The 26,613-nt window shown below is 44.8% G+C and overlaps 1 protein-coding gene across 1 annotated transcript in view; it reads right to left on the bottom strand.

Annotated features, from left to right (window-relative positions):
* Positions 1-26,613, bottom strand: part of col15a1b (collagen, type XV, alpha 1b) — a 38,538-nt gene that overhangs the window by 5,644 nt on the left and 6,281 nt on the right. Inside the window, exons 3-31 of the mRNA XM_062529523.1 lie at positions 14,689-15,236; positions 12,873-12,947; positions 12,456-12,557; positions 11,421-11,538; positions 10,736-10,773; positions 10,367-10,558; positions 10,241-10,267; positions 9,882-9,935; positions 9,596-9,691; positions 8,600-8,662; positions 8,012-8,143; positions 6,688-6,741; positions 6,499-6,534; positions 5,174-5,302; positions 4,999-5,058; positions 4,747-4,782; positions 4,537-4,578; positions 3,988-4,050; positions 3,801-3,836; positions 3,418-3,501; positions 3,198-3,263; positions 2,321-2,356; positions 1,516-1,578; positions 1,262-1,351; positions 1,073-1,108; positions 814-867; positions 658-723; positions 496-555; positions 358-399 (exon numbers count right to left, since the gene is read on the bottom strand). Of these exons, the coding sequence (XP_062385507.1) occupies positions 358-399; positions 496-555; positions 658-723; positions 814-867; positions 1,073-1,108; positions 1,262-1,351; positions 1,516-1,578; positions 2,321-2,356; positions 3,198-3,263; positions 3,418-3,501; positions 3,801-3,836; positions 3,988-4,050; positions 4,537-4,578; positions 4,747-4,782; positions 4,999-5,058; positions 5,174-5,302; positions 6,499-6,534; positions 6,688-6,741; positions 8,012-8,143; positions 8,600-8,662; positions 9,596-9,691; positions 9,882-9,935; positions 10,241-10,267; positions 10,367-10,558; positions 10,736-10,773; positions 11,421-11,538; positions 12,456-12,557; positions 12,873-12,947; positions 14,689-15,236 (2,498 nt within the window). The remainder of the gene's footprint in view (positions 1-357; positions 400-495; positions 556-657; positions 724-813; positions 868-1,072; positions 1,109-1,261; positions 1,352-1,515; positions 1,579-2,320; positions 2,357-3,197; positions 3,264-3,417; positions 3,502-3,800; positions 3,837-3,987; positions 4,051-4,536; positions 4,579-4,746; positions 4,783-4,998; positions 5,059-5,173; positions 5,303-6,498; positions 6,535-6,687; positions 6,742-8,011; positions 8,144-8,599; positions 8,663-9,595; positions 9,692-9,881; positions 9,936-10,240; positions 10,268-10,366; positions 10,559-10,735; positions 10,774-11,420; positions 11,539-12,455; positions 12,558-12,872; positions 12,948-14,688; positions 15,237-26,613) is intronic.

Below are 26,613 nucleotides of genomic sequence, written 5' to 3' on the forward strand. Positions count from 1 at the left end.
TGATTCTCAGGGCTAAAGAAATGTTCTGCACTTTTGAATAAATTAATGAAAATGTGTCAGTGTCCGAGAAAAAAACCCAAAACTCAGACACTGACACATTTTTAGAGTAAACGTAAAAGATCCTTCATCAGAGTCTCTGAAATCAGATGAGGAAATACTGTGTGGTGTAGAGTGGACAGACACTCCCCCAACCACAGAGTAGCCACAGCGGAGGCCACTGTGAGGTGGGGGTAACAGGGTGGGGGGGGGGAGGGGGTAGCACAGGCAAAGTGGGGGACCCTGACTCCACATGCGCCACCGAGCACAAGCCGTCCAGCCCCCCAGGGGCGAGGGGAGGACCCGAGCGAGCCAACTTACTGGTCTTTTGCAGTGTGGTCTACGAGGGACTGGAAAGACTGTCTTTAAAATTTAGAGGATATGGTTTTAGACACGTAGAATCAGTCTACAACAATCAGAATGAACACTGTGGCACTTGAGAGAAATGATCTCACTCACCCCATTCAGGCCCAGGATGCGCCCGGGCAGCCCAGGAGTTCCTGGAGGACCAGGGGGGCCCTAAACAAACAAACAAACAAACAAACAATATGCGATAAATGATCATAATATAACTCGCAAACTATTTTTACAATGCTGAAAGTTCTAAAGGTTAAAACATACTGGTAGACCAACGAGGGCAACGGCATCCCCCTTGTCTCCTTTTAATCCAACCATTCCAGGACGACCCTATGAATAAGATTTTTTTCTGTCAATACATATTTCAACACAACAGTGGCTTATATGCTCTAAAAAACAAGGAAAACAGAAAGAACTGACCGGTCGACCAGGAATCCCAAACTCGCCCTTTGGCCCAGGTGGTCCAACAGGTCCCTGTAATAGATCATTGTTTACTTTTATGTGTGTGTGTGTGTGCGTGTGTGTGTGTGTGTGTGTGTGTGTGTGTGTGTGTGTGTGTGTGTATTTATACATGGAATTGTGTGCTTCTATTTCCAGGTGTACTTGAGTACAACTTGAGTGTGTAACAGTAAAACAAGAGCCATGACAGATTCAGAATGTTCCCTTCTCTGTGTCTCACCATGACCCCCTCTTCTCCCAGTAGGCCACGCTCGCCCTGCACAGAAAGCAGCACACAGTAAGCACTTAGAAACACACACACGTACACACACACACGCACACACATACACACACACACACACACACACACACACGGTCACTCTCAGTCATTATAGCTCCCCTCCACCAATTTGAACATCTGCTCAAGTACCTTGATTCCCTTTGGACCTCTGGGGCCTCTCATGCCCGTCATTAGAGAGCCATCTGCGGCGATGGTGACCCCGGGCTCCCCCTTCTCACCCTGAGACAAATTAAAACACACTTTGGCATAACCAGAGACACAGCCGCTGGCAGGGAAAACACAGCTCAAATGATGTGTCCCTTGTGATATGAAGACTGAATGCACATTTACACATTACTCATCTGGTGACAGGGTAAGGGGAAAAGGAGAGAGCAACTTCCTACCTTCAGACCTGGGGGTCCTTGGACACCAACCAATCCAACATCCCCCTTTGGTCCCCTCGGTCCCTGAAAGGGGAACATTTGAAACATCTTACGATTAGACGGTCTGGGGAGATTTAACTGGGCAAAGCCAACCCTTTTCTTTTTCTGCTGTCACTCCACTAGGCAGCCATCTCCTGTCTCCTCAAGGCCAACGCCCACCGGACACGACGTTCGGCGGTCTGGGCTCGATGCGCAGGATTTCAAAATAGTTTTCTATCCTTGTGTGGCTGCTGCACGGCAGACGTTTCTAGTGGGCTTTGCTCTGTTAAAAACAACGGAGTTCAACGGTGCGTCGGGTACGTGTCCGGTGGGCGCTGGCCTTCATGCTGGGAGCAGACTTCTCATTTTAAATCCACAGTCAGACTAGTGCTACTGTTGATGGCCGTCAGAACTATAAGTGAGCCTTGTTATCACATAGCACTGAATTTTTAATATGGAAACATACCATTAGTCCTCCAGTGAGGGAAAAGTGAAAAGACAATAAAATGCACATCATTTTACAGAAAATCAAACGCACATCGAGTGAGATAACACAATCAGTAAATATAAACAAAAACTGATGAAATAGTAATTATCATTAAACAAGTATGAATAGTCTTATGTACGATCTATACTGATCTTTCATATAGGCTCCTATTCTTTGATAGTATACTTTTATACAAAGGTGTCCTTTCAAGCAGTGTACTGAATATTTAGGTCAACATAACATGTAAAGTGAATACAGAGTGAGAGAGAGAGAGAGAGGAGGGATAAATGTATATCTTACAGGGAATCCAGCTTTGCCAGGCAAACCCTCGGGACCCTGCAAACAAGTACACACAAACAATAAACAAGAAGAAGCACATTAATACCGTTGTGGACCACATACAATATATGGATGAGCACTACAGTGGTGTGACATACTCTGCCTCATGTCAAGCCAAGAAATTGGAACAACCAAGAGAAAGAGGCAATGTGTGTTAGATCTTTTTCCAACTGCCAACACACTCAAATGAAATGCATAGCACACATATTTAAACTGACACACCTCTTCTAAAACACATTTTCTGCTTTACAAATATTTTGAAATTCAAAACTGCACTTTTTAAATGCACTGAACATGGTTCTCTGCATAAGACACAATAATCTGACAAACTCACATACTGCCATTTCAAAACACTGCCATTCAAAATGACACTACCATTTGAACTACAGTATTTTAGTATGATAGCAAAGCATACCAAAGGTGAGAGCAGCTTTTCATTATGCCCAACAGTGTGTAGTTGGTTAGACAAAAATATGGTGATATGAATGAAGTGCCATTAGTAGGTGCAAAAGTTTGATAATTCTATATGAAGTTTTGGTGTGTGGTTTCGAAAAATTGTGTTAAAATATTTTGATAAAACCAGCTTAGTTTCCAAAACTGTGTTTAAGCAATTGGAAGAAAAAGTAAGAAACTAAATATATAAACTTTTACAACATTAACGAATGGAAACATCCTTGAAGCAGAATAATTTGAGCATTAATTCGATATAAACACATTTGATTCTGAGCTAATTCACCCATTCAGCCTCAGGGCTCAGAGCTCATAGTGGATAAAAAAAAGCACATGGATTGATCTACATAGCCTTGGCTTTACTTCACATCAGAAGACTACTGCTTACCCTCGGCCCTGGGGGTCCGCGGATCTCTGAGATGTTAAGTATGCCCTCTGTGTCGTTTAGCAGGAGCTGCGGATGAACCAGATGTTGAAGTGAGACATTCCATAGCATTTACATTGGATCAGCATAAGCAATCTGTTGAGATCCAATGATCTATTTACGATCTATGATCAATGATCCAATGGTTTCCAAACTGCTACCCTGTGCTCGTCTGGCGACTTACTTCCTGAAGGGTGATGGTAGGCCCTGGTGGGCCAGGGGACCCTGGAGGTCCAGTGAAACTCTGTCCATCTTGGCCTGGGTCCCCCTGGACAAGAGGAATAACATTCACACTGCATTAGGCACCATTCTCTGCAGTGAGGTTCACTAATGGACAATCACAACTTATCGTCCATGGCCGTTACACTCTGATCATGGCAAGGATATTGCCAGGCACAGACAATAAACTGATTCATAAGAGCAAAGCAGTGATGCATATTATGGGATGTATGGTACGGTACATGTGGCCTGTCACACTGCCCTTATTTATAATAATAGGAGGTAAGAAACAATCTCAATGGGACTGCAGAGCATTTTGTTTGAAGGACAGGTCATTCAACTGTATACCTTTGGTCCTGGGCTTCCTTTATCTCCTTTCACCCCCTGATGAAAAGCAAGAAATAGGACAACATTGGTAAATGTCAACGACACCACAACAGCTGATTCTTACTGTGTAAGACTGTTTCACTCTATAACACGATGTTGGCATACTGTATCACCTGTAGGTACAAAAGCATAAGGAAGAAAAACTGACCCGCATGCCAGGAAGGCCGGCTACCCCAGACTCGCCATCTGGACCTGGTGCTCCGCGATCTCCCTGCAGAGTGCAGACACACGAGCAGAACGTTTTAAAGATCGTGTTGGGGGAAAATTGTAACACAAATATGGTGGTGATCTGATCTGGCAGAGTCAGCTTTCATTAAGTTTATAGAAGTCTATTACAACATGGTACATGCATTCAGAACGTGTTCAGAAAGGGCAGGTGGGCAATAGGCCTACACTGTATATGCAGGCGCAAGACAGGGGACAAGAGACAAGACAACAACATATCAGGAAAACTACACTGGGCTGCAATCATAAATGCACTGACTCTCTCCTAACAGAAAATATATACATGCTAATATTAACTAATACTACAGGGCATTCAAAAATCGGATGGACTAAAAATGCCGATATCTATCCCTCACCCTGCCATTTGCACTGCATTATAGATGTAACTGTGGCATTTGCATGCATATTGAGCATACTGTCACTGTCACTGAATACCAACAACGTTCTTCAAAATGTAGCTAGAGAAACTGACCTTTACAGACAAACCAGGTGGTCCAACCGGCCCAGGTAGACCCTGTGAAACAGATGCAACAGACAGAGTCTTTATTGTCCTATAAGGATATTCTTTCTCACACATGTTATTTACGTTTATACAAAGAGAATAGGTTGGGGTGGGATGGAATGGGGGAGGTTCTGTTGAAATGTATTACATTGTGTCATGCATGGATCTCAGAGGTCATACCTGTGGCCCTGGAGGACCTGCAAGACCAGGATGACCCTGGGGAGAAACACAAGAATATCAGAAAATGATGCCCATGTGTACAAATATGTCTCTCTTTCAGTCTAATTCACTCGACATTAACCAATGGGAAATCCACCTTCGTTGATGTCATCCATGAACCAGCGTATCACTCCTGGATGATACAGTTTGTGAACATCACACACTATTCTCTGCATGGCACTGAGATGTGGTAGTAGTAGTGTATTTGTTTACCTGGGGTCCTCTCAAAACTCCTTTGCCAAGGAAGCCTCCGTTTGCTGAACCTTCCAGGTCCTACACACACATTTCATTCAAGTTACTCATTTCAAAGCACATTCTACCAGATAAAAACTAGACACAACTTGCTGGCCGTCAATACAAGGCACAAAACACAGACACCATACAGTACCTCAAGTGCAAAGCCACTTCCTGAAGGTCCAGGGGGACCTGGCGGCCCTGGTGGACCCTGTGGGCCGGTAGCACCCGTCGGCCCCATTGGCCCTGGTGAGCCAGCTGCACCAGATTCGCCAGGGTCACCCTAGAGGATAAAAACACAACCAGCTAGGTCATGATGGGTTGGTCAGATGGTGTTCTACTGTATGACTCTCTAAAGGTTAGCCTATCTGTGGTGTGTTATCTGTGTGATCAGTGACAGTGAGTGACCTGGAGTGATTATTGATATCTCACTTAATACTGCATCTCAATTATTTTCAGTCTGGGGAACTGTGAAGTGATAGAATAGAACCATAATTGGCCATAATTGATCAACATGCTTGTATCCCTTGATTATCACTAATGCTGGGCCTTTGCACTACCTCTGTGATTAATCAAGACCGCCGCACTTGTGAAATGACACACACATACAGTAAACACATAAACACACACACACACACAAACACACACACACACACACACACACACACACACACAGAGAGACACACAGACACACAGACACACACACACACACACACACACACACACGCTCACAAAACAAATACACACTAAGCACACACTCAAACAAAAGTGGCAAGGGCAGGGGCTAGAGTAGGGGCTGGAGAAGGAGATGGAAATAAATTGACAAGCACTCAAATGAATGTCTCTGAACATTTCGCCAAATGTCCAATAAACAAGGTGTTCTCAAACCTTTGTTTTCCAAGGACCCCTTGTTTGGGAGAACATTTTCAAAGGACCTCCTCATAATCGTAACAAATAAACATATTCTATTTGTATTATTTTAAAGTCTGGCCAAGTTCACTAGGCCTTGTTTTCTGGCAGATGTATAACTTGTTCTTTGGTCAAATTTGGATTTTGCATCACTTGATGACTGACTCAAACATTTTCCACATTTTTCCTGGAACCTGTGTGATTAATTAATGTCAACATTATTTCACTTTATGCTCCGTCTCAGCCATTTCAATACTTGAATATCATCCATAGGAGATTATTGGAGTAATGGGAACAGACGATCTTAGAAAGTGATGTGAATAGCAAAACAGGACCCCTCCTATCTCTTTCCATTGTGACCACTGTGAAATTCCTATCCTGGGTCCAAGCACTGATCCCTGAGGTACACCAGTGCAGAAATACATGCTGTTGTTATGGACCCACAAACGACATGATAGATATATCATATGGAAGCAATGACAAAAACCTGTAATTAGGATAGCATAGAAACTATTCTAGAAAGAATCAACCGGTAAAAACTGAAAAAAAAAAATAGGCTGTGATATTTACCTTTGATCCAGGAAGTCCTGGCAATCCTTGATCTCCCTATAAAATAAAATGCAATATACTGTATTTCTAACCTTTGAATAGCATTCAGTTATTGTCAGCATTCCTCTTCCAGATAGAATATACGACAAATATTAGTTCATAAAATCAACATTTGAAGAAAGAAACGCAGAAAGAGTTCCAGTATTTCACCTTTAGTCCTTTAGGACCACGTGGGCCAGGGAAGCCATCATAACCAGCAGTGCCCTGCAATATCCAGAAACAACTCTTTCAGAGAGTAAAACGGCTGTGTATCCTCTGATACATACTTGTCATTTAGCAACAAAGACAGGCCTTGTGAATGATATTAGTGAAAGCAAAGACCTCAGATGTTTGAAAAAAGACAGATTTTCTCCAACAGTTCATGTTCAGCAAAAAGCAAAGTTTTAGTTTGATGCTTGGTATCTTGAATATATGTGTTAAATGTAATGTACAGTATACATAGTGCGCATGGGTTCCCCGTAAACTAACTCAGTAGCATTTAATATTATATTAAACTACATACATGAGATAAGCTAATTTGAGAGGTCCATACGAGTCCACAAAACCTCAAGAAACGAAAAAAAAATATGACTATCAACTATGACTTTGTCGAATCTTAAGGCTAGTCTAGGTAGACTTGTTGAGGCACTGGAATGGATGTCTTTGCAAGACAAAAGCTAAAAAGAACAAATCACGCTTACATCTCAAGATCGAGTCGATGAACTGCACTGCACACAAAATGTCAAATATACAACCCACTAACCCCCGCACATACAGCCAGAAGCAGCGCACAGCTGGGTTGAGAGCAGTCAGAGAACATGGATGGTATGTTAACAATGTTGGAGATAAATGCTGTCTTTTTTTAAGGCTGGCTCAATGACCTTAGAGAGCCAGGGTGATACCTCTCCCGAATCAAACCCAGAACCAACCCCGGAACCAAATCCGGAACCAAAGCCAGACGAGAACCCTGAGCCGAACCCAGAATCTGACCCAGAGCCACTAAACCACTCCTCCTCAAACACCAGGCTCTGGAGTCACACCGGGCAGGTAGGTCATCAAGGGGAAGAGGAGAGGAGGACACAGTCATTAAAACCTCTATGGAGGGTACCATCACCTTATTAGCTATATACTGTATTGTACTGCTACACTGTAGCTACAAATCTGGCAACCTTCGCAATTTTTTCACAAAATTACATTCATTGGTCATAGTCATACAGTGAACTAGTGGTTATTTATCTTGATCTTTAAAGATTGGTAGAAATATAGGCTAGCTATTAACTATAACGTATCTAAATGGTGTAAGGATGCTGTAGTCTAATCTGCTGTATTTGATTCTAATTCTACTGAGGCAGAAGTCTGCTGCTTTCACACTTCAGCAGTAGCATAATTTAACATAGACAGAGAGAAATTCCCTGCAGTGGGCAACTCCAGGGCACTCTGCCAGGGTGACCCTCAGCCGAGCACCCTGATCTGTCCATGAGGCAGAGTTACTTACCGGCTTACCCATGGGCCCTTCTTTTCCAGGAAGGCCAGGTGGCCCAGGCAGAAGGCTCTCAGATGGGCCGAATGGGCCACGGGTGCCTGGGGGACCTGGAGGGCCTGGTAGGCCGGGAGGCCCAGGTGGACCCTGCGTAAGGAGAGAGAAGTAAGAGATTACGCACAGTTCATAGGTAAGCATGCCTCAAAACTCTGCATTAAAGCATACTATGGACACAAGATGTTTCATCGTTGTCTTTTTTTTAATAACTGTTTCACAAACACAGCAATATGCCAGTATAATAGTTCGATAAACCATGCCTCTAAACATTCATTATTATATAGATATTTCAAATACATAATTATTTTTCACAAAAATGATATATATATACAGTATGTATATATATGTATATATTACATATTCAGTAGAATTCTAAGTGCAATATCAGATATGATCTAACCATAGCTGATATTGCACTCATATGTGATGAAAAAGGAGATCTCTAATGAGCTAGATAGGTGAGCTAATTGGGACCCCCCTGCAGGACACATACGGATATACAACACATGAACATCAACAACTTCCCATCTCATTTTTGAAACTCACTCGGATGATTTCTGTATCACTGTCAAAGTCTCCAAACCCAGAGCCATATGCATCAATGGCATCCTGTAAAACACCAAACACATTCTTTACACTGAAACAAAACACTGGACCACTCACCATATTCTTCACACAGTATCTGCATGATCAAGAGTCTTATTGGGTGTATTCGAGTGCTCACAACACAGCCAGTATGGACATGAATGGGACATTTGTACACAATGGGCTATAGTGATATGCAGTGTAACACAACATTTGTCAATGGGTGATGTCAGCACGTTGTAAACCATAGATATATATAGAACCCTATATATATATATATATATATATATCTATGTTGTAAACTAATTATGACAGCTGATAACTGATTATTTGGTCAGTGATTCCTGGGACACCATAACACCGTCCGGTGCACATGAAACATGATGTGCTGGTTGTCCCACTAGCATTTGGTCCCTGGGGTCATCCCTCCTTAATTGACCCTTCCAAAGCTGGGTTGACCAAAAGCCATATATGGCAGAATAACTCAACAACCTATTGTGCGCAAGACTACTGAATTTTTTGGGGTGTATCTACCCAGCACAATACAACTTGTGGGGTAGTGCTACCTACTGTAGCAAAAGATGTCAGCGCAATAATGTGGTGCTGATATTGCCCTTATTCTGTGACGTATACTTTGTCTTTTGCTGTTTGGTACATTTATAATGTCTCTATAAATCATGTCTTTAAAAATATATACACTGAACTAAGGCAGTTTACACTGTGCATGATAATGTATTACATTGATGAACAATCAAGTGACCAAGGGGAGAGGACATGAGACGTTATGGAGTTGTGGTTTAAGAGAGGCTGCAGTGGAGGGGAATGGAAAAGAGTGTGCAGGCTTTATTTTCTTTAGTTAGCAGGAGGCAACACCATGCTGCGATCATATCACGTTCCACTATATGACACATCTAGTTTCAGATTGACATAGATATAGATAACACGATGGTCACTGACCGGATATTGAGAAGTCCTGGTAAGCGCTGGTTGACCGGGGGGTCCTGGTGGCCCGGGTGGCCCGGGTGGTCCATACAAACCCACGCCACGATCACCCTATCAGAGTGAGAGAGCCACACGCCCAAACCATTACCTCACAACAAATGTACTAAACACCAGTTTCTCTAACCCCAGTCAGCGCCAAAGAGTAAAACTGGCAAGCAGCTGTTCTTCTGAGTTTCTAATGTGAAGTGAAGTTGGACCAGAGCTCCATTTTAACTCCCATCATTCCAAGCGAGAGCCTCACCTTGTCCCCCTTGGCTCCAGGTAATCCTGGAAACCCGGTTGGTCCCCTCAAGCCCTGCAGGAGAGACAGAGAGAGTGAGTGTGAGTGTGAGTGTGTGTGAGAGAGAGAGAGTGAGAGAGAGAGAGAGAGAGAGAGAGAGAGAGAGAGAGAGAGAGAGATAGAGAGGTTGTGGTGGACCAGTAAACAAAGTTCTGTGATGCTGTTGTGATGTTGGAATGGTCAAAGACTGACTGACAGAACTATAATGTGGAACACAGAAAAGGCAAAGCCCAACCAAGCACACAATCTCTGCTGGAGCTGTGCAAAACACTTATTTCAGTCTGGTGTTTTTATGGGTCTAGCCGCATGCAGTTACTCACCGGCAATCCATCTTGTCCTTTGCGACCCTGAAGGACAGAGATGGGTAACAGATGTAAATAGTTCATTTATAAGACAGATTATATTTTCCAAATCAACTGTTTAGCTCATTGTTCAGAGACACCTACAGACAATCCATCCCTCCCAGGCTTCCCCGATGGTCCTGGGACCCCAGCCGGGCCCTGGGGCCCTCTTGGTCCAGGCTGCGGTGATGCTCCTGCTCTGGAGGTGCTGGTAGGGCCAGGAGGCCCAGGAGCACCAGGACGGCCAGGCGGACCTTGGTCCCCCCGCTCCCCTTTCGGCCCTTGTCCAATTGGGCCCTGGCGCAAAACATATGTACAATACACGTCAGAGTCAGAAAAAATATAGTTTACTTTAGGAACCGAACTACACTTGGTGACTTGGATAATGATTGCAGGAAGTACCCCAGGGCTAATGCTTAAATATGACATGGGCTATGGTGTACTGTATGACAATAATATCTTAATTTGACTTACATCACCTGACCGTTCTCCAAGTTCTTCAGCATCATGCCCTGTAACCAGAGAATGTCAACTCATTAATCCAATGAGGTTCATGCTTACTTTTCAACAGACATAACTTCAATGTCTGCACATGCAACCATGGATTCTATCATTTATTAATAGTGACTGTAATCAAAGTTGTAAAGTTGATATGGACTGTAATATACAATCATTTAATGTCCAGGCAATTAATGGTTAATGACTAGTTAATGACCATCAGGTTGCTTTCACGCTAGGTCCGTTTAGCTGGTCCGGACCAGAGTGCGGTTACTCCCCCTGACCCCTATTGTAGTTGGTCTCCATTCACATTACATGTTTGTCTGCGCCAGAGCTCTATAGAGTCATAGGTGATACCCGAGTTCGGCACGGTTGCGTTCACATTATCAAAACGAACCAAACCATCGGATCAAACGAACCCGGGTCCGGTCCAGGGGACCTAGTGTGAATGCACCCTTAGTGATACCACTGACCCTATCTGGACACAGAGATGTGTTAAAAGAAAAAACACAAGTTGTGTTATTTTCAACACTCATTGTGCAACAAAAAAATAAAAGCAAAGTGTTGGACACAACACAAACTGTGTTGTCCCTATTTGGACACAGAGATGTGGGGATGCAACGAGGATGCTACAAATACTACTAGTGCTTACAGACATCACCTCTCAGGAGCCCCTCCCGTGTGGGGTAGGTCTCCTCTGTGGGGACCAGGTGGCCGGACAGCTCGTCGTCCTCCATTGCTGGGGCCACTGTTGGAGGGGCCAGCACAGGCGCTTGAGTCTACGGGACACAGGACAGACTTAAGACTCAAATTTCAACATCAACTCTTGCTGTCCCACAATGCAGGACATTTGCCTTAGGCTTCCACTCATGCTGTGTTCATACAGACAAACATCCTACTAAAAAACAGAGAGACACAATAAAAAAAAAACATATAACCATAATTCTGAAAAAAGCTCAAAGACGAACCACAACTGGAAAAAATTGAAATAACAACACATTTCTGAAATGAATCTCTTGCTGTGTTTCTGTCAGATGGTCTTTGCTGGGCTTGGTGTTTCTGTCCTTCTTTTCCTCTTTCCTTACCTAGATATGTAATTTACTTGCCATCATACAAAGGTACATGCTACACCACACTCACACTCAGCTTAAGGAGAAGGGAACACATCAAACATGACTGCAAATGCACTTCAGTCAGTAGTACTTCAGAGACTACTGAGAATCAACAAGGTTGAAAGCATCTCAGAAATGTTCTCTCTCAAAAACAGAAAGAAAAAAACATAATGAATGATAAGAGAATGATAATGATAATAATATTTCAATATCTGCATCTCCCCCGCAGCTCTTACATCCAGAGGAGAATCTTGGACAACAACAGAGTTTTGAGAAATGATCAGCAGAGGTAAATCAAGACAAAAACATCAGACACAAAAGCAAGGCTCTGAGACACTGGATGTCTGCACTGAATACAAATCCTGAAAGCTGTATGTTTACAGATCGGCTAGCTGTCTGCATCCAAACAAGACCACAAAAAGAAGAAAGCTCCTGGACCATTCTTAGTGACAATGAGGCAAAAGATGCTTTTTAAAAACTGAAGTTTTTTTAAAAAGGTATAGTGTTTTATTTTCATTAATTACGCAACCATATTCCCACGATGGGACCTCTGAGAGCATCCACACAGCAGCTTCTGTCCTCACCATGGAGGACGTGTGCTTCTGCTCCTCCTCCACTCTCTTCTGCATCTCCTCCTCACCCTCTCTGTCGTCCAGGCCGTCAAAACCACTGCCATCACCAGACACCTGTGCACACACAAAGAGAAAGAGAGAGAGAGAGAGAGAAGAGAGAGAGAGAGAGAGAAGGGAAGAGAGAACACACTCAGTAAGAAAGAACACACTCAGTAAACCCATAGGGAATTATCTTTGGTGACCCTTCAGCAGTTTTCTCAGTTCACCACTAAGAGGAGCACTTTTCCCACACACGTTTACTCAGACCACCACCAGTGGTCTGAGTAAATATGTGTGTGTGTGTGTGTGTGTGTGTATGTGTGTGTGTGAGAGAGAGAGAGAGATAGAGAGAGAGGGTGTGTGTGTGTGTGTGTGTGTGTGTGTACATACGTAAGGGTCGTCGTCCTCACACTGCTCCTCTGCTGCTCGTGGGTCCGGCTTAATCACCAGCTGCTGGATGGAGCCCTGGGGATGGACAAAAGACGCTCATGACATGACGGACAACCGATTGACCGTTTATAGCACTTGCATACCAGAGCAGCATACCGCTCTCTTGTGCGATGGAACCAGATCATAAGATGCTAACTTCCTTACTTCCCATTATTATTAGACCATGGCTTATTATTGGTAACTATATAACCTGCTGCTACACTGTCACTGTGTGCATGAGTGTTCGTCTGCTCTGATTTTTCAAAATTAATGATGAAAGACTACAAATCCTCTCTTTCGTATGCTGAATGTATAATTTACTGATAACATCAAGCGACCCAAACTCCCAAAAGTAGCACTGAGGACAACTGTGGGCGCCCAGTGGAGATTAGGGGATAAATCTTTAAAGGAATGTCGGAGTGAGACCTGCATGCTGTCGCCACTTTCGCCAGCAAGACTGACACAAAGAGAGAGAGAGATTAGAGAGGGAGGGGGAGAAGGAGAGAGACAGAGAGGGAGAGAGAAAGAGAGATTTGACTAATGCTCAGGTTTTTTAGTGAAAACATTTTGTTACAACAGGGCAGGATAAACTCCGGGCCTCTGTGGAGTCAGTAGGACTCTGATTCTGTTTAAAACTCAATGCTCAACAATCAACAACAACGCTAACACCTGCGCAGAGAAGTTGTTATGGGAAAGAAGGACATTTTCAGAAATGGCTGAATGCTCCGGCTTGAGTGGTCTCTGGTCTCTTCAACTCTGTGCATGATACTGATGTGCCCTGCTCTGGGTCTCTCTCACAGGGCCAGCGAACTGGATTGGATTGGCTGGCTCATTCCAACAGTCACAACCAGGGAGCCCACAGAGTCTCACACAAAGAACAGCGGCCTGCCACTGACGTAACCAAGGCGATGACCTTTCAGAAGTGCAATTCACATGTGCACACACAGACACACACATACACATGCGCGCACACACACACACACACACACACACACACACACACACACACACACACACACACACACACACACACACACACACACACACACACACACTTTCCCCTGGAAGAAGCCCTGGAAGTGGTTCTTCATGCCGCCACAATAAAAACAGGACAATGACCTCCTCTCTCCGCAATAACGTGCTAAATGGCAGGGGAATTCACACCAGTCACTTCCCAGTGCGATGAGGAGACGAGAGGATGAGAGAGGCGTGTGGAAATGAGATTACAGTCTATAAACAGGTCTGCCTGTTATCTCTGGTCTCAGGAGAAAGGAGCACTGTGTCAGAGTTAAGGATAAGAGGAGAATCTTCAGACACATTAGGGAGAGATACGTGAGTGTTGAGTGAAATAGACCATGGCTCCTTTCTCCTCTCTCTTTCTCTCTCACACACTCTCTCTCTCTCTCTCTCTCACACACACACACACACACACACACACACACACACACACACACATTTTTTATGCTTTCTGTTTTTCTGTCTTTTGTCTGTCTCTTTTTCTATCTCTCTTTGTCTTTATGTCTTCTAACTATCAAAATGTGTATAACATACAGTACAATAAGTAAATCTCTAGTCTTTCAACACCCACCTCATGCTGATGCTACCCCAGACTGTCATAACCCAAACGACCTGATGTCTGAACAGTCTGAACTCATAGCAGCACACATATTGAAAGCTGAAACAAACTGATAGGAGTCTCTGGGAAACAGATGTACGTACCAGAGAAGTGCTCCTGCTTTGCTATAAAAACAAAAACAAGTCCGTTGGAATCACTTACCATAAACTTGTCCAGGCCTGTGCTGCCAGCGTTGCCCACAAAGATGCCGGAGCTGGGCTCAAAGCGAAGCGGCTCCGGGCCCCGGTGGAAGGTGGCCACGTGGAACTCCTCGCAGTCCATGTAGAGGCGCACCTCCTGGTCCTGCACGGTCAGCGTGAAGCGCGTCCACTTGTAGAACATCTCGGGCACTTTGAAGGACGCCACCGGCTGTGCGTGGGAGGCCCCCAGGTCGCTGTAGTAGAGCACGATGCTCTGGGTCTTGTCCTCCACCGGGGTGAGGCCCAAGCCCAGCTGCACCACGCGCTGCTGGGCGTCGGTGATGGCGAAGAGCATGCCGCCCAGGGCACTGGTGGCATTGATGGTGACGATGATGGCAAAGTCCCGGAAGAAAGAGTCCGGCACAAAGGTTTTGGTGAGACGGCCGATGTTAGCGTCGGGCCCAAAGTTGTAGGCGGGGTGGCCCTCGTAGCCAGAGATGAAGGAGACGGACGGAGGGAGAGGCACGCCAATCAGTTCAGTCAGGTCCAGGTGAGACTTAGAGCCTCGCTCTGAGGGAGAGGAGAGGAGAGGAGAGGAGAAGAGGAGAAGAGCAGATGAGGGGAGGGGAGGGGTGGGAGGAGAGGAGAGGAGAGAAGAGAAAAGAGGAGAGGAGATGGGAGGAGAGGAGAGCAGAGCAGAGGATGGGAGGGGGGAAGACAAGAGAAGAGAGGAGAGGAGAGGAGAGAAGAGAAGAGAAGAGAAGAGGAGAGGAGAGGAGAAGACAAGAGAAGAGAGGAGAAGAGAGGAGAGGAGAGGAGAGGAGGGAAGGGGAGAAGACAAGAGAAGAGAGGAGAAGATAAGAGAGGAAAGGAGAGGAGAGGAGAGGAAATGTGTGGAGAGGTCAGAGTCATGTCAGGTGAGCTGCTTGGAACTCTCTGCTCTCGGCAGCGCTCTAGTGTAGCATCTGAGTCTCTCAGGCGCTTATTAGTAAGGTGCTACTGAGAGGACTTCACTGCTGAAGTCCTGTCAGGCCAGTGAGGCTATTTACTCCAATAAGACACACAGAGGACGAGCAAGAGAAGAGAGGAAAATAATAGTGGACATGTTACATCATATTATACACCATGGTGTAGTGGGACTCACTGCTATTTGAAAAAAAAAAAACATTCAAAAATGTATGTGAATATCTATGAATATGAGGCTTCTCAACCTGACTATAAACCTCTTTCCTCTGACAGGCTAACCATCATACAACTTCACTAAAATGTGATCACAGCACCTCCCGAGGCCTCATTATCCAGGCCCGCCAAACCAGGGCAGCTCATATAGTCCGTGTGAAAGGAGAGGAGACTCATCCTGTCAGGCCGTGGAGCCTCTGCATTCCTCCGTGGCCTCGGACGTACTCCCACGCGAGCCCCCTGACATGCTACTGCTGCCCACAGATGCCCTGATTGTCACCCAGTCCAATAAAAGTCACATTCTCCCGCGCATGCTGCTCATCTCCTGTGGAGACCGACATCACCCACACATTCCGCAGGATCAACCCATCACATACTCCTGCTATTCTTTCAGACAAAAAAAGGCGGAGAACAGAGCTTCCCTCCCCTGTTGATATGTTTTGATCAAGCTGGTTGAGGAATTTGGTTACTGTATACGAGCTCTGTGGCATGTAGCTACTGAAATGCAGGCATTGTGATAAACAGGTGACCTTAGGCCTAGAGAGTATCATTAACATGGGGGCATGTGGTTCACACACAGTTCAACAGGGCAGTTCGACAGTGCACAGAGTTCCTGTTTTCCCCTGTGGACACTCAAAACCGTCTGCATCCCAGTGCAAATCACAACATTTCACATTTTAACTGCATCTAATGGTTGTGCTTATGTTTGACATAGTTTAGTAAAAACTTCTCTGCTATTGAGAGCCATTACACAAGAGGTCACCTGAAGCGTTGTGCACGTGATTGCTGTCCATCCCCTGACTGGCAGCCTGGGCATGCAGCTGAGCGATGCCCACTGTGAGCCTGGCGGGCAGTAGGTGAGGAGGCTGGGGAGCGGAGGGGGCCCTGTTCTGACCGCAAGGGAGGGCACATCGGCTCCACTCGACTCGCCTCGCCTTGAGCAGAGCAGCACCCCAGGCCTCCTTACGGCTTTAATCACAGCTCACAAGCCCTCAGGCTCATTAACCTAACAAGTCAAGGCAAGGCTGGCCCAAGGTGGTGTGTGGGCAATTATTTGAAGTGCAGACACACAGACACAGACAGACAGACAGACAGCCCCAGGTAGCTCAGTGGATATATGAAAAGTCAACAGTTCAAAGCCAAAAATAGGATTTTAGGAAGTACTTGTCAACAAGGAAAAACTACTAGATCAATTTATTTTGTTGAGGTAGCACATTTTGGGTCAAAAAGCAAAACAGACATTTGACTCTACTCAACTGTTAATTGATTAAAAAAAATACAATCCAGCTGAACAACACATTTGTGATACAGTATAAAAGTGAAGTGCTGTATGACTGAATACATCTGTAACACCAGGGACAAAACAGTAACAAAGAACAGACAGTATTAAGATGTAAAACACTTGTAATACACAACATATGTAGTGTTAATCTTGTAAAAGATCAAGTGTTAAGTAATATGGATGTATGCAGAGAAGCATGTCCACCATGCTACTTTTCTCCAAAACAAAACAAAACAAAGAGCCACCCTGCACAACTCACACAATGACCCTAATTTCCCCCAAGCTCCAGGACGATTGCCATTCTAATCCTATTATTATAATATCATGTGATATGGATTTCAGCATTTGCTTTAGGGAATCAGGGGTGTCATGACACAGTCAGGCGCGTCACTGAATGATGACCTGCCTCAATTAGAGCTCAATTCAGTTCGGTGGGACATTGTGCTCTTTGAATACAGGGGCACTTAATCTCAGACATGATCCTACTGTGGGATTTGACTCCATGCCGTCACTATGAAATGATTGGAGAGAAAAATGTGTGACTTTTGGTCTGCTGTTCAGTACAAGCACTCAACAGCCACTTGATTTATATGATTCTTCCAAAGGAGCTTACGTGACCATAACCATATCTAATGCCTTAGTGTTAATGGGCAAGGCTTACTTTACTCACTCACTCACTCACTCACTACACAAGAGCAAACTCTTTCCAGCAGAGGCATTTCAGCTAGTTTCTTCCTTCCAGTAAAAACAATAAGCATACCATCTAAATTAGCCAAACCATGACAAGCCTTAGTGTTAATGGGCAAGGCTTACTTTACTCACTCACTCACTCACTCACTACACAAGAGCAAACTCTTTCCAGCAGAGGCATTTCAGCTAGTTTCTTCCTTCCAGTAAAAACAATAAGCATACCATCTAAATTAGCCAAACCATGACAAGCCTGTTTTGAACTTAAATACAAAACTACCAGGTAACTAGCACCTAGTGCTCTCTTTTCCTCATCTCCTGCCATCATAACAAACTCACCACTCTTCCACAGCTTTAGTGGTCTTTTCCTAGCTCTGGGCTTGCTGCTGGTTGTTTCCTCAAGGGGGGTCGGCACGGTGGTCAGTACGTCCCCCCGCGTGGTTGTGGCCACAGCAGGCTCCGTCCCAGCAGTGGTGGGGGCCTCGGTGGTGGCCACTGGGGCTACCGTGGTTTCTTTCCGCACAAACAGCTTCCACCACTGGCCGTCCACCCGAGGTGGGCACAGCACCAGCAGGCAGCACAGACACAGGGCTCCGGCATGCATCCTCCCCGTCACGCGCAACGTAACGTCCGATCAGTACGGGAAGGGCTTCACAAGCAAGCGGTCAGCACTGAGACAGCGGCTTGCTCCAACTGAGCCGGCGGTGGGAGAGGGCATGGAGTGAAATTGGTGCACCCCTGCTGTCACTGCGGGGCTCGTTGCCCCTCCTGCACCTCTCGGCTTTGTAGCGGCGGCCCCAGGCAGGAGCCCCCCTCGGCGAGAGGCCCCCGGTAACCCCCCAGCCCACCCCCCACCCCCTGAGTCTCCCGGAGCAGCACCACGCAGACTTTGGTATTCAACCGAGCAGCTCAACGTCCGCCTCACTTTGCAAGACCCTCCATCACAACGGGATTGTCCAGAGTCAAAGTCAGTCACACACACTCACGCACTCTCATTGTGTGTGTGTGTCTCTCTCTCTCTCTCTCTCTCTCTCTGTGTGTGTGTGTGTCTGACCTCCTATACTCACTCGGTGCTTATCTGCGTCCCTCTCACACTCTGTCTTACTCCCTCTGTTTCTCTCTGCCTCTCCCTCTTCCACTCCAGCGCCAGTGCTAGTAGTGCTCCAGTGACCTGGGGGGGTGGGGTGGGAGCACCGGTAGCCAGCACTGGGATTTGCAAATAAACCTGCCACAGCACTGGGATCCGACTCTGGCGCAGGATACCAACTCCTCTCAGCTCCCTGAGACTCTTTCCCCCAGGCCCTAATTAGAGGATTTCCCACTAATATCATCATAAGCACCCAAATAGTTCTCAAGGCCTATCAGAAGAGTGACAGGGGCTCAAAATCGGTCAAGTCTGCTTAAACACGGCAGCCCCTTTGGGAAATAATCTCAGAATAGGTCATAAAACCACGCAAACCCAAAAGAGCAAATGCCTGAGTGAGAGAAGAGGAATTGTTTTTCCACTCAAAGTAAACTATTATGACGCTATGGTTTAGTTTTGGACTGGATTGTCATCTGTCATCAGGGAGGACATATTTAAAACTTGCACCCTGGATAGACTCCAGCTCCTAAGACATGGGAAAATTGAACTGCAAAAACAGAGGGGCAAATCGAGGCAAAGCTTCACTGAGCCAAGAGCCCCCCTGAGCCAAGTGTCCACAGGCGACTGATCACAGCGGCCGGCGACAAAGAGGGCCTTGTTTTGATCCGTAGGGCGGAGATGTGTCCATGCTTGTACAAATTTGTGTGTGCGTGTGTGTGTGGGTGTGTGTGTGTGCGCGCGCGCACGAGTGAGAGAGAGAGAGAGTGAGAGAGGGAGAGATGAAAGAAAGACGAGAGAAAGATGAGAGAGAAAGATAATCTAACCGTGATATGAAGCATTGACAAGGAGATAGAGATACTGAGAGGTCCTGACTCTGTAACATGGAAAACCAAAGGAGATAGAGATACTGAGAGGTCCTGATTACGTAACATTGAAAACCAAAGGCAAGCCACAACCATCGGCTGTGTGCAGCTCCGGCATGTGCTCAAACACAGAGACACAGCGACAGGGCATCCTCCTCTCTAACCCACATGTTCCACGCCCCTGAGAACACAGCTACCTGCCGAGTGCCCCCCCCCCCTCCGCCCAAACCCCATCCCCCCACCCACCCCCCATCCCTCCAAGTACCCATGTGATTAGAGTAAAGAAGACTGTCATGTGCAGTGGTGGTCATGACAGCGGTGCGAGCTCGCGGGCGAACTAACGGCGGCTAAATGAGGGATTTGGTAGCAGGCGGAGCGGAGGCCCCGGGTAGGAAGTGAACGTTTGCGTGTGATGCCGTTTCATGTGAGGCAGGGTCAGGGCTGCTCCGCTCTAATTACCGAGGCCTGGCGGGACGCAGGGAACAGCGGACTCGGGGAGCCGTAGGGTTCGGGGGGGCAGGAGGGGTGAGCCCCCCTGCAGGCTGCCCCAAACCCTGTTCCCTGCCACAGGCCCCCTTCGTGTCTGTTAATTGGTTTATTGTCAGAAGCCATTGGCGGTGGAATGGCAAGGATTTATTCCCCAGTGTAAAGCCTGCGTTAAAAGTGCTGTACATCATAGGAAGGGCATCACGGTCAATGGAACAATTAGACATATTGTTGCCATTTTTAGAATTCCAAGAACTGTTGGCATCACCTCAGTACATGTGCTGCACAACTTGCATCCAGCGGAAGATTTCTATCAGATTCCAGATTCCGTTATACACCACCGTGTGCACCCAGCTACAGTATGAGAATCATGTTTAGTTGATGCATTTGAAACTCAAAGACTGTGGACATGAATTGAAAACAAGGAAGAGATTGAATGGTAAAAACATCTTTGTATTCATTTGACTTGAAGTTGAGAGACAGCTTTCAGCATGCACCAAATTAGCTCTCCACTAATGCACTATCCACTTAGCATAGATGACGTGGCTCTTATTTATCCTTGATGTCTCTACGGTTGTTTTTTTAAAAAAATATATGATTTATTATACTATTATTATAAGTGCACTCCCTTTTCTGATTTTGTTTCTGTTTTTATCTGAGAATTCCAGTGTTGCCATCCTTCTAATAGGCTGTTTGTTAAATTTCTCTATGGTTGTCCAGTCCAAGGACAGTGTTGGTTTTTCAGATCAGGAGTTCTCAAATTTGTTGGGGCCTCTTTTGGGGAGACCCAGGACGTCCTCATAACTGTAGCAATTCAGCTTGTAGTCTCTGAGGTTGTGGCCAGCTCCACTATCCCGTGTTTTCTGGCAGGTGTGTCACTTGGTCTTTTGTCAATTTTGGATTTTGCATCACTTGATCACATGGACTGACTCAACCATTTCTACATTTTCATCAGCTAGCTGGCTGACAAATAAGCCAAGCTGAGCAGCAGCAGTAGAAATGGTTCTTCATGACCTGAGTGATGTTTTTCCAAGTTAAATGTTAATGTAGGTGGGAGCTAGGCTGGGTGAACCCTGCCTGAACTTCCGGCGAATTTGTATTTCGCCCGGCAGCTCAGGCTGGAAACCTGCATATCTATCTCCTCTGTTCTCTGCCAGAACCTTTGGCTCCAATCAGAAACGAGCTTATCCAAAAGACGCACCGGATCGTTGGTCTGATTGGTTAAAGGACTATCCAAGTGCATGGAGTCATCTGAACGATGACCCATTGATCACGCCTCTTGTGCAGAAATAAAGCGCAGCCTACCAATACTAATGTTCAATCTTTTAAAAGATTGAGCTTAGTATGGTGAGCAAAATGGGAGCAAAAAAGGGGAGTCATCTGTAAATATGAACTTTTAAAATTATAAACCTCAACTTATCATTTCAAGCAAATTATTTTGCGCACCCTTGGCTATGGGGTCCCTGGATCCCACTTTGAGAACCACTGCTTTAGAGACACAAGTTAGCATTTCAGTGTATTTTGAAACTAACAAAATCACATAACTGAAATATGTTCTATAACATCATCAATCACAAGACATAAAATTATCTTTAATTTATCTGTCCATTGAACAGTGACTTACACTCGGCTGAGATACTGTATGTTGGTTTTGTAGTCATGAAGTCAACAAACCGATACACCCACCCACCAGGATCTCAGCAACACACTGGCTGACCAATGGAGTCTGGAGTCTATACTAGCTGGATTACTTGATGTCTGGGTAAAATGGGGTGAACTAGGTGACAGTGGACCTAGAATTGTGCATAGCATTTACTGGGTAACCGTGTACAACAGGAGTCAGCACTGTCCTCCTCAAGACTTTGAGCGTAATAAACTGCCTCAAGACTGTTTTGAGAGCTTCTCAAACTTTGAGCAATGCATGTGTACATTGCTTTCAGTATGTGCGTTTACCACATCAAATATCTTTCAGACTCCATGAGTCTAACACACTGAAGTCAAAATTGTTGACTGATAGAGCCGTGGTGCTCTACTGCCACCTTCTGGGCAGATCATAGTCCTACCAGTCATTATTTTCTCAGTAGCACTCTACATGACTCATACAAGAGTTTTATTTCAGATCAAATTAGACCCCTTGAAAATAAATAGTGGTAAATGCGGAGAAAGTAGATGAAACACACATAACTAATAAAACAATATAAATAATAGAGATGATGAATAATATATATGAGTAAGCTTTCAGTAGTTTAGAGGTAGGCTACTGTGTATTTCCTAATTCTGCAAACTCAATTCCCAGGCAACTCAATCTTCCCTCACTTCACATGCCTTGCACCTTAAAAACTCAAACACTGACTTATCCATGGACATAAAACAGAATTGGTTGAAATTTGGATCACTGTTAGCACATAAATAAAATCCAAATTTGATGCAATAAAACAGGGCTTTGGGAAGTTCTGCTACGACATGAGGATTCCATCAAGCTGATGACATGTGCATTGTCATTTTCTTGGTTGGTAATCATAGCTGAAATTTGGGAAGGGAACACTTCTGCTACAAAAATCTCAACTGTTAGGTATCGACAGGAAAAGGAAGGTGATTCGTTGGGAACACAGGTAGGACAAACATATTGTCTTTTTTAGAAACACAATAGAGTCATTCTACCAATAACAAACAACCATTTCCCTGTCAGTATGAAGGCAAGTGAAATTGAAAGTATGACTGAATAAGGTACTTTTGGTTCTGGCTAACTTTAAAAATGCAGTGAGAATTTGGGAAATATGTCCGTTTCAATGAGCACAATGAGGAGTGAAAGACTCTCGACCAAATGCATTACTGCAAGTCTTCAATGTATGTTCATACTATGAGTGCTTTTCATGTTAAAGAGAAAAGCTATTTCTTCACTTATGTTTTCAAAACATAATCATCATTGAGTTTTCAAACAGGGCTCCTCCTGCCCCTTCATGTGTTCTACAAGCTAACACCTTTCACATGTTTCACACATCAACATATATGAGCATCTCAGTGGTCACCATGTCGGTCCGGCGTTTATTTAGTGGACCCTAAATCAAACTGGGAGCCTGTTTTTTATTGTAATCAACTGAGAGAATGGTCTTCTCTTCTGCTGCTCTCTATTGACGGTATATGCAAATCTGGCCCTTTCTAGCCAGGCCATTGTGCTAGTGGCGGGGTCAGGTGGAGGGGCTTAGCATCACGGCAAATGAGACGACGAGAGATGACAGAGGCCAAGACTGAGTAATCAATTAGCGAGACGGAGGAAGCTTTGCGGGTGAACAAAAACAGTACTTAGCCACATTAAATCAAAATCACTCATAACAGATCTTGGCTGAGTTGGTACGTTCTCTTTTTTTCCCCCTTACTATTTGGGCTGTGGATCAAGTGCAGTGTGTTTTGTGGTAATGCAGACAGACAGATGCTCCTGTCCTACTGTCCACTAAGGTTTGCAGAACGTTTTCAAGCTTGAGTGGGCCTGTGGCTTCTCATAACAAAATACCCAAACCATTGTTGCTGTCCTACCTTGTTTTCATCTATCGGTACATTTAATTTAAAACTCAAGAACAGCAGATGTTTTGCTTTTGGTATGAAAGAGATCGGACGCTCACAGCTGCATAATTATCAGGTGGAGACAATCGCCAATTTCTAAAACAGCAGTTTTTCACCTGTGATTTAGGGCAAGCACATTGACGGACAGCTGCCTCAACCAATCACAGGACAGCAGTTTGTAAACACTGCCTGGAGGGTCTCGGTGCGGACAGCCAGACAGAGGTTGCCTGTTTGCCTCTCTAAGTCAGGTAATTATACGGCTTTACTTTTCTGCCTTCAGCAGACGTGCATTCGATAAAAGGGAGTTCACTCTGGTGTAGATGTTCAACTGAATGCTGCCTCTGTTTCAGGTGTGTTTTCATTACAAGCTTCCATCTCTCTCTCGCTCTCTCTCTCTCTCTCTCTCTCTCTCTCTCTTTCAATCTCTCTTACTCTCTCTCTCTTTCTCTCTCTCTCTCCAGATGTTGAAGTTGATGCAGTTTCCTGGAACACGCTCAGAAGAGCAAACCTCTGGCTCTATGTTGTATTTACAGTACCCAGCCCTGTTGGCACTGGGGCTTTGCATTTAATCCCATTTAAAAGCAGCGTTCTGGACTACGCTACGCTATAAGATAAAGGGCCTTAGTTCAGCACAGACAGACTTGATGTACACTTGAGAGTGTTTAGAAGAGTACGTAATAAAATAAATTAGCATTCCCCACTCATAGGAGTGGAACACATTTTGTCAGCCTAACTGTCTTTGGAAAGTGCCTCCCCTATGAATCTTCTCTGTTCCTAGGTTTCACTTAATATATCCATCAAGGAACTAAATTGCTAAAGAAACAACTGACTAACTAACTAACTAACTAACTAAGATAAAGTATAAAAGAACCATTCACAAACATCACTTTTCATCAAGGAAACGCATAAAGCCACTGTGTGCTTCCAGAGTTTCATGTTATGTGCCTGAAGGTGTAAAAGATCCCTGGCAGAAGTAAGGGATTTGGGAGCTTGGGAGCTGGGAGCTGGCTGTGGGTAAACTAGTGACTCGTGCATGTCAGCAAGGCTGGTTATTGTGATGCAAAGCCCCCAGGGGGCAGCTGATATCCACAGCGCCCTAGAGGAGAATGCCAGGAATCCCTGGACAATAACCCCCCCTAACTATATGCTCCCTTGTTTGCACTCGGAATCACTCATTCGATCAGCTGGAGGTCAGAACAGACTGTCTAGAGAGCATCACAGCTCAGCCGCCCCTGTTTGGGGTGGGGGTAGTTAGTAAATTTCAATCAAAAACTAATGTTGACTTGTAAGGAATACAGTCATTTCCCACATATAAGCCGCATTGTGTATAAGCCGCAGGACAGTGATTTTTGCAAGTTAAAAGAAACAAAACCATATTAACTGCCCCCCTGTATTAACCTCATAGCTGAAGAAATTTTGCAAAGTCAATGTATAAGCCGCGGCTAATAGTCGGGAAATTACGGGTAATACAGGAGTTTAGATAACAACACACATTTGGTGATTATGTACTGTAAAGTGCATTCAGATATTTTTTTTTATTGGTATGGTTAGCTGGAGGACTTGCTCAGTATTTCAGCTGGTGGTATTTTAAGACAGAAAATAAGACCGAATAGAAGCTACTGTTGAAGCAGCCTTGTCTTATGCACTCACTGCTCCTAAGATGAGACTGGCTTAGTACTGATGCGTCTTATCGTGCGTGGCAGATCTAATGCAATATATACATAGAACATTCTGAAACGGCACACTGTCTTTAATGTAGACTATACCTTTCCATGCATAGAAAACTGCATTAGCTATGGGACTGAGAAAGAAGCAAAGCATGTAAACTCCATTACTTGTGCAAGTCATGGGAACAGAATCAGCTTCTGGCAACCTATTCATTCACTCTCTCACCTTCCACCCCTTTCCCTTTCTCTCACTGTTTTCTTGTACACACACACACAACACACAGACAGACATACTCACATGTATATGGTCCTGCCGTATCAATAAACTGGACAAACATCTGAAGAAAGCCGCTGGAGTCAAAGTTTATTGAGATAAACTTAACGAATTCAGTCTACGATAAAGACTAATCTAATTGTATAATTTGATGATGGCAAAAGTATCAAACAGTAAGATAAACCCTAAACAAACATTTATGAAGGAGCTGCCCATGCAGTCTTTTTGAAATACCGAAACAGTTCAATGGTACTTTTCACTTTGTAATGAAAGTGTTCCTCTTAAAAGCAGAATGTGAGCAAAGAACCAAATGCCTGATGTTGTGTAGGATCTAGCAAAGTCAGGCAGAAAACCCTCAAGAGGAGATTGTGATTAAAGTTCTGAAGAGGTTTTAACAAATCCGGGGGTGGCAGAAATGTCTAGTGGCCCTATAGTGTCACAGAGGTGGAGCGGGAGAGACCAGGGGTGAGGTGGACAACAATACAGTAGTGTACAGATAACGAGAAGAACTGACCAGTGGTGTTGTGAGTCAGGTAGAACACCGAACAACTAATTACTGGTGGATGATCAGACCAGTCACTTCTGATGTAGCAACATTTTGGTCACATCCTTATCACTCAAATCACCATTTCAATTCTCAGCACAGCACAAATATTCTGACAAGCACATCATATGTCACTACGAACCACAAAATAAAAAGAACATCAATTTTCTGCATCATGACCAGTCTAAGACAAATCTCTGACTGGGAGACCAAACGTATCTTTGACAACAATGTGAAGAGGTCAAATGTGTTTACACGGTAGTATTGTGCTGCCATCTCTGAAGAGCGCTGGTTGTGAGATGACTGACAGCTGATTGACA

The sequence above is a fragment of the Sardina pilchardus genome, chromosome 2 (genome assembly GCF_963854185.1).
Source record: "Sardina pilchardus chromosome 2, fSarPil1.1, whole genome shotgun sequence".
NCBI lineage: Eukaryota > Metazoa > Chordata > Actinopteri > Clupeiformes > Clupeidae > Sardina > Sardina pilchardus.